At 41.2% G+C, this 8,804-nt stretch overlaps 1 protein-coding gene across 3 annotated transcripts in view; it reads right to left on the reverse strand.

The window, feature by feature from the left end:
* Window positions 1-833: 833 nt before the first annotated feature.
* The window catches only part of LOC307040582 (zinc finger protein aebp2-like), a 21,354-nt gene continuing 13,383 nt past the window's right edge, over window positions 834-8,804 (reverse strand). For all 3 annotated transcript variants that reach the window (XM_079683558.1, XM_079683557.1, XM_079683559.1), the window contains exons 7-9: window positions 4,737-4,850; window positions 3,540-3,569; window positions 834-2,001 (exon numbers count right to left, since the gene is read on the reverse strand). In XM_079683558.1, coding sequence (XP_079539684.1) covers window positions 1,995-2,001; window positions 3,540-3,569; window positions 4,737-4,850 — 151 coding nt within the window. In that variant the 3' untranslated portion in view covers window positions 834-1,994. The remainder of the gene's footprint in view (window positions 2,002-3,539; window positions 3,570-4,736; window positions 4,851-8,804) is intronic.

Genomic DNA, 8,804 nt, shown 5'->3' on the forward strand with positions numbered 1-8,804 from the left:
TTTAAATCTGGGATAATAAGATAATAAGTGATTGTTGATCGCAGTTTCAGGATTTTAGAATAGAATAAACAGGACTTGCTAAAAACTTATACAGTTCGTCAATTGTAATGTGTTTGCAACGTGAAACTAATAAACCTATGTCTGACACATTATTTTGCCTACGGTTTGAGTATTAATGTTTTTTTGAGGGACAAATAAGAGCATCAAAAATACACTAACATATGAAAGATGGACCCAGATGCACTCGTTTACATTTGAACATATTGGCAATTTACTGAAATGCAAGTCAGGCGTTATTGTAATGAGCCCAAAGTGTGTGTGGCTGCACATCTTGGACTCATCTCTTTTCAATTTACCCCAAACAGCTGTGCGAGCCGCGTCGGACCAGCGCAGATATAAGAAGGACATACAACAAAGCACACAAAACAACAGGGTGCCAACAGCTTTTAGTGCTTGCCGTCACAAAATAATGGAATAGAACTTGAAAGCCTCATTTTATCACAAGCTGGAGTCCCAGCTCCCCCATTGATTTGGCCTGTGTGAGTGCATGAGATATTAAAGAACAGGACAGCCATGTTGTAGAGGACCTCTCTCTGAACTCACTTTTGTCTGCAGGCATGTTCAGTAACAGCTGAGGCCAGCAAGGGTCCTGCCCCGCCGGCCTGTCATTAGCTCCTCCACAGCATGCTCCCAAAGCTGCTCCGCTAATGGACGCCAAATAACTCCGCTCAATGCACACATACGGAACTTATTCATAACACAATGGATGCATTACCCCTTCCTGCCATTCAAACACCTTGTACCCTCATGTGTAGAAACAATGTGCTTCAAGATCATTTGCCCTCATTTTATTACAAACAGAGAATATCCATTCCAAACAGGGACAACATATATTAAAAAAACAAAACATTTATTTTAACAATAACCTTTAAGTGCTTAAATATGATATGAATTATGTACATGTTATCTTGGGAAGCAGAGGTGATTTATACGGAGCCCCTTAGGGGACATGGAGATTTTATTGACAGATTGGAATTCGCGGATCAATAACTGAACATAACGTTGTAAAAATACAAACAACATGAATTTACAATCATAGCAAGGTAGATAACGAGCTACAGAGTCGTTTTTATCAGAACAGTTCGCGCCGTCATCCGAGCTAAACTTCAAGAATTGGTCAGAATCTACAGCTGGAGGATTGCTTAGGGACCGTCTACAAACTGCAACGGGGTTTTGCGAGATGTCAACAAAAAAAAAAAATTCTAATAATTTTGTTTTCTTCTCCATGTCCCTTAGGGGGCTCCGTAGATTTACCCTTTGAGTGCAGAGTCATTTCTATGCTCTCTCTGCAGACTGGTCTGACATGACTAACACAACATCACTCTTTGTTGTCATACACACAGGTAAAAGTACTGCATTCAGTAAGAATAAATAGGATAATCAGTTAAGACTTCTGTCATATACAATGTTATCTAAAGTAGAAAGTGCTATAATACAGCTACAAGTGACAGTTAGCATATATTATCACAGTAAATATGGTTTCAGCAAAACCTTCACAAAAATCCACAGAACACCAGCGTTTTTATGATATAAAAATAAGTTATAAATCTGCATAAATATTTTACACAAAAACAGTTCTAAAATATGCTGTCTTTTCTGACAAAGTTACACACAACAGTTTGTACAGTTTGGGGTATTAAGAACATTTTCAGTTTGGTGTTTGTTAAAAAAAAAAAGACATTCTTTTACGTTTTTTATGAAAAAGATTAAAAAACAAAACTGTAAAAGTCCCGTTTTCCACCACGCTTGAACAACACTTCAGATATACTAAAGTGAAGAGAGAGAAAAATGCAGCACGGCCAAGTTTCATTTCCTTTTATCGCCACTTCAATCCCCCCGTTGAGTAGACACAGATGAAGAGCGTCCCATCCCATATAGACAAACCTCCTATGAACAAGCGTTTCCCCTTAAGCATGGAGTCCACAGATGACTCTCTAAAGGCTGAGCACAGAGAGGAGAGAAGGACACAGAGAGGAGAGAAGGACACAGAGAGGAGAGAAGGACACAGAGAGGGAGAGAAGGACACAGAGAGGGAGAGAAGGAGTTGTTCTCAGTGTGTCATGAGAGATTACAGCATGAAAAACAAGCTTTATCCTGATGTTCAGACAGACTTCCTTCACAGACACATTACAGTGTACGGAGCTTTTGATGGACAGAACTACTCAGGTCAATTATTGGAACAATGAACAACGGCCAAATATGACCTGATATTGGAGTGAGACGAAGGAATGCCAAGGGTCGTGGCTCCCAATTAACTGGCTTCACGGTTCACAGGAACTGTGAAACTGAGGGCGATAAGTAATCAACTACGATGACGTTTCACCACAGGAGGGAAACTGTGAAGAACATGCCAACGAGGCAAAAGCCTTTGAGCTCCTTTATGGCACAAAGATTATGGACATTTGAAGTGTTTTTAATACTACCGTATCGACAAATAGCAGTTGAGATACAGAGCAGGAATAAGGCGGCGGCTCTGTGTTGTCTGCACACACAGAACAACGTTACTGTGAACTGAGAAAGCTGTGTGCAGGTGGAGATGAAAGGCACTGATGATGTGACATTGATGTGACAGTAATGCGCCGCACGACTTTATCTTTTATTCATCAGCCTATCCGTTCTGTATCTGAGAATAAACGCAGTATTTGCAAAGCCACAAACTTTGCAAATACTGCCGTTATTTAAAACACATTGAACTAAAAGAATATGTAACTCATAACGGAATATACCAAAGGCAACATCGCTTGATTTACTCTAATACGCGCATTATACGTTTTTCAGTTTGGAACTGCAATGCAAAACAATTACAATATTTGCATTACACTTATTATACTCAGCAATACAATAAAGTATTTCTACACAAAGCGTTATGTTTGGTTCGGTTACTTCTGTCACATATCCACTTTAAACTCAGTATTTGTTGTTATTGTGTTTCCTTCAATAATAACAACATGAAGAAACTTTGTGCACTTAATGTTATTGATTACCAAGATGTAATAATGGTGTGTTTGAGTCCCACGCTCATTGTGTATTTGGTGTGTAGATATATGCAGGGCTCATACACTTTTCCACCAATGATTTTCAAAGACTTCTCCAGGACCTTTACCTAATGTTCCATGACCAAAACAAAGACTTTCTCAGCGGTACCACTGAAAATGGTTTATTAGAACATGGAACAGGAAAATAAGGTCTGCATATGAAACATGTTAACTCACAGTATTTATTATCATTATAGTATTACTATTTCGGTGATTAGATAAAATAAAAATATATATTTGATGCAACTTTAGTTACATGTTCATGACTCTTCCAAAACTTTGGGAAAAATATTGTTTTTCATAACTTTTCCAGGGCCTAGAATTTGCATTTTCATGACTATACCAGGTTTTTAATGACTGTATGAACCCTGTATATCATATCTAAATAAGTCCCGAGGTATATTGAATATATTTGTTATCACATGTTCAACTGTTGAAGCTTACCTGCGTTTCAGTCGCTTTTGAGGAAGTCCTCTGAAAAGACAGAAGAAAGTATGTGAGGCCACTTTGCAGCAAAAAGATCTCACTTTGCACGATGTGATCATGTGTTTGAGCTGATTTCAGTCCAGTAGGACTTGTGATAAAGTGCAGTAGCCTCTACATGGAAACATTGTTGAAATAATATAATCCTGGACTGCCACTACGTCAGTGTCTTCCTGCCATCCCATTCACGTGCAGAGGGGTTCAAATCCCCTACTACGCTTACTGCCACAGGCACCAACCACCTCATTTGTTTAGGGATTTCATGCATTAGGACAACCTTGACATAAACTGGCTGAGTGCTGACGGTTATATTCAACTGTGAAACCAGAGGCCAGCAGCAGCCCCTGCAGTTACTGAGCCTTCAGGTCTAATTAAAATCAGCCAGCCTGTGTGCTGGTCAGTGCACTCACGAGCCATATATCTCCGGTAAGATGAGCACTCTGTTATTTTAGGCACATTGTTCCTCTTTCAGGATTCATTTTCAGCTTTTTATGGCGTGTCATAAAGCTAACTTGTTTTGTTCATCTCAGTGATGAATGAACCGAGTCTGCACAAGATTCAAATAACATCACAGTTAATGTTTAGTGGAACGTGATGCAATAAAATAGATAAATATAAACTATGAAGTTACAGTTGCATGCAAGCAAGAAGTGATTTTTCCTCCTTTAAAATCTGTTAATTGGATGATATCATCACTTCCCCAAATAAAATCATTTGTTTTCATAATATAGCATTTAGAGATTTTTTACACCAGTAAAATAAGCATTACATTGAGCAATGAACCTAGATCAGTTTTACAGTTTGAAATATTTCCCTTCACACAAACCAAGTTTTTTTTAATGCATCTGTCCTCATTTTTGAAATCAGGAGTTGGTGCCATCTGGTGGAACAAAGACACACACTCTACAGCAGTGTGTATGTGTATAAAAGGACACACACACACACACACACACACACACACACACACACACACACACACACACACACACACACACACACACACACACACACACACACACACACACACACACACACACACACACACACACACACACACACACACACACACACACACACACACACACACACACACACACACAACTGGTGGCGTCACTCACTGACATATACACACACACACACACACACACACACACTCACCTATAGATGTTTTGGTCTAGCAGCATGGCAGCATCCTGCGGTAACTGGGATAAGTGCACCACTTTAGTCTTCAGCTGCGACCGCTCCGTTTCATTCACCCACACGTCAGGTAATCTGTAACACACACACACATGCACAGAAAGGACATTTTGTCATGGTTTGAGCTCTAACAAGAAAGAGGGAGAGAAAAGGGGGGTTAGGATGGGAGTAAGGTCATTGAGTCCAGCGCACATGTTAACACCTTCCTCTGAACACTGAGTACATTTCCATAAGTAACATGGCCTTGACCAAGGCACTAGGACTGACATGCACACACACAATGGTGCACACACACACACAATGGTACACACACACACACACACACACAAACGCATGCTGTCCTCCCATTCTCTTAGTTATCAAGTAACTTCTAAACTGTATCTTCATATATTTTGTTCACTTGTGTGCAACAAGATATACGAGATGGGGCGTATGTCAATGTTTATTTACATGCATGCCAGTGTGTTTTTGTGAATGATACAATTTTAAACTAGCTGTATTCTGTGTGGAGGCTGTGGTGCTGTGGACCAGTGCGTTGGTGTTCGGATGAGGGGAGCACAGGTTCAAACCCCACTGCAGTCAGCATGTCGTTGTGTCCCCGGGCAAGACACTTCACCCCAAATTGCTCCTGTGGGGATTGCCCACAGTACTGAGTATGTAAGTCACTTTGGATAAAAGCGTCTAACAAGTGATGTAAAAAGATATTCCAGAACAGTCTGATGTCACCACCTCTTTAAGCTGTAGGACGGTGATGTCTTTGAAGACAAAACACACACACAAGCACATGATGTACTGTACACGCAGCAGTGTGATCCCCCGGTGAAAGAGGGGAGTGTGTGAGCACTGGCGTGGCAATTTGAGGTGCAGCAGAAACAAAGAGCTTAGCGAGTCCACTGCGCCTCCCCTCCCTCACCCACCCCCCCTCTCCGCCCCCAGCATTCCCCCCGTCACCATGTGCGTCATCACAGGAGCCCCCAGAGATGCAGACATACGCGCGCACACACACTCACACACTAACTCTCTCTCTCGCTCACTGCAGGCAGCAGTTAGGCGGGCAGGAAGCCACCGAGCCAAATCATTCACTCACATGCCGAGTCAGCCCATTCAGTGTGGATGTGTGCAGGTATCACTTCACATGCATCACATTCAGCACAACTGGTGCAGGTAAGAGAGGGAGGACTATTGGAAACGGACAAATGAAGGACAGGAAAGGACAGAGGGAAAGTGGAAAAAGGAGTGGCCCATTTTACTGTACAGCAACTTGCAAACAGTGTTACCAAATACTTTTATGGGATGTTTAAGTAGCTGGAGGGTGGGGTTAGCCACAAAGGACCATTAAATAAATACGATAAAGCGCTAAAGGTCACAGTAGTATTCTAATCTACCAATATACCTCCTGAAATGCTGTTTTAAACAACATCCTTTAGGTAATCGTTTGAAAAGCTTGGCTCGATTCATCATTATCCCATGTGGGCCTTAATGTCCGTCCCTCTGTGCCCTTTTAAAGAACACATGCACACACAAACATAAATCAGGCACAGTGAGGTTTTTTAGAAAGAATGTGCACACCTATTGTGTGTGCATGTAAAGTGACCCGAGCAGTCAAAAGCCCAACTGACTGCTTAGCTCAAGTAAAAGTAACAGCTGTAGACTAACATTTGAAAATCAATCAAACTGAATCAAAGTAAATACACGTATTAGTCTTTGGTTAAAATTAAAACATGGATTAAAATGTCTTCTAAGCAGGTCATCAGTCTTAAGACTACACATAGGAAGTGAAACAAATCAAATATGTGATGGTAATTGTGCAAAAGTGTGAGGAATGTCTGATCATTGTACAGTTGATGGCAGCTTTTACCCTCGAGTACACATTTTGAGTGGGACCATTGAAAAGGTATTTAAATAGATATTGTGGTGCATGGTCTCTATCCCCTTTAATGGAGGGGAGCGAGGGAAGAGGAAGTTAAGAGGCAGGTCCAAGACGAAAAACAGTCCCCTTCAGAGCAGCTTTAAAGTTTGGGTTAGTTTTGAGTTAGTGTCCATGTGCATCACAAACTTGAAATGACAAACGAGGACCCAACGAGTGTTAAATATGCAGTAAACACACGTGTGTTTGTGTGCGTGCACGCTCACATGCTCGTTCCACTCCAGAGTCCACGTAAACATGTCCGAGCGAGTGTGCCATGGTACTGATGAGTTATTATATTCTGATGGATGTGAGGCACACAGGAGAGCTGCTATGGGGGGTGGGGGGGGTCAGCATGTCACGCATATATCACACATACACCAAAGTGTTCATATCCCCCCCCTCCATACACACAAATAAATAGATTTCCAAAGACCCAAAGGCTCCATTCAGTCACACCAAACCAAATAAAGACAAATGGATTTATTTTATTTTCCAGAGGAGACCGTGTTTTTGGCTTGCCCTTTTATGAGCCAGAAATGTATATTGTGAGTGAGGCCTGTGTGTGTGGGGGGGGGGGGCGCCGGCCAGAGTGAAGCCCTGCCTTCCTGTCTGGATTGATGACTGGCTCCAGGCCTTGAAGCTCACAGTGGTGACAGGAGCACTAGGTTCATCACAAAGCAGCAGAGTGTGTATTAAATTGCTAGCATATTAATAAATGGCTTTATATGGAACAGCAGGAATGACTACAGGAGTTCAATGTCCCTATAAACTGCATCATCCGAAGAGAGCTCAGAAAGATAGTCCAGGGACTTCAAAGGGCTTTGCACCAAAAAGGAAAACCTTGTTATGCGGGTGGGGCTGCAAAACTTCAGCACCATCACTCTTTTGATTGCACTCCAAAATAACTATATATGGATTTATTTCAATTTCAAAATATTTCTATAGGACTTGGAAATATGCATATTTTGAATTGCCACTCACCGCCGAGTAACACATCAAAATATACTCACACACAGAATGTTAAACCTCCGACTTATCCAACATTTGGATTTATAAATGGATAAAGAAGCTTGCCAATACATACTCAGGTAGTTTTGTGCATGAATAGAAGTTAAAAGATTATTTTCTTGCTTGACATCAACTCAGGCCAAACTGAGGTTTAATCGATGTTTCACGAGTAGAAGTGTATTAGTTTTTACAACCAAATTAATAAAGTGATAAACCTCTATGGAAGTGTGGGATGGTTCCGATTAAGAATCAATTTTCCACAGAGTAATCCTTTCATTTGTTTAGAAAACACACACATGCATCTTTTGATATTCTTTTGTAAAGTGATCCATATATCCAATGTGTTGCTATTCATTAACCCTACCAGAGTGCAATATACTTAATGCACTTTTGTAACAGTCTAAAAATGAAAGCAATGAAAATAAAATAAATCACAAACTAGCTAACAAAGGATGAAGAGATAAACCCATGTTGTGCACCCAGAGGCTCGAGGCGCTCACTGTCACCGGCTGTGTTCCTACTGTTTGTTATTCTGAAGCATTCAACAGTATGCACGGGAATCCATTCATTCATCCATCAAAGATTAGACAGCAATTATGGCTCTAGGTCTCGCTCGCAGCCCACCCACCCCCTCCTTAGCGAGCCGCTGGTGGTTCTTGTTCAGAATGGTTCATGTTAATCAGTTACTCATTAATCCAAATGGAGTTAATGAGTGTCAGTCAGAATGTGAATGGTTTGCTCCAGCATTAATAAACATGACTTCCCACACACAGCTAACACACACACACACACACACACACACACTGTTGAGGGTCACAGCACTTGACTGAATACATGACCACCAGGTTAGATAATAGGACATTACATTACGCCAAAACTAAACATTAACTTGGCTCAATTGACACTCCGCACCAACCAAAACAGTTTACGCTAAATCACTCCTGTGAACAGGGATTGCAAGCCCTTCAATTGTCAATTCCACATGTTGAAGCCATGTGCATCCGGCTTTACAAATAGCAAGGCCAAGCATTTACAAAGTGTACAGGGTGGTGTCTTTTTTCCAGCGTGTTTATCTCTGTACTTTAATTGAAATTGTAAGCAGGTCCGGCTTT

This window comes from Notothenia rossii, assembly GCF_949606895.1.
Source record: "Notothenia rossii genome assembly, chromosome: 5".
Lineage (NCBI taxonomy): Eukaryota > Metazoa > Chordata > Actinopteri > Perciformes > Nototheniidae > Notothenia > Notothenia rossii.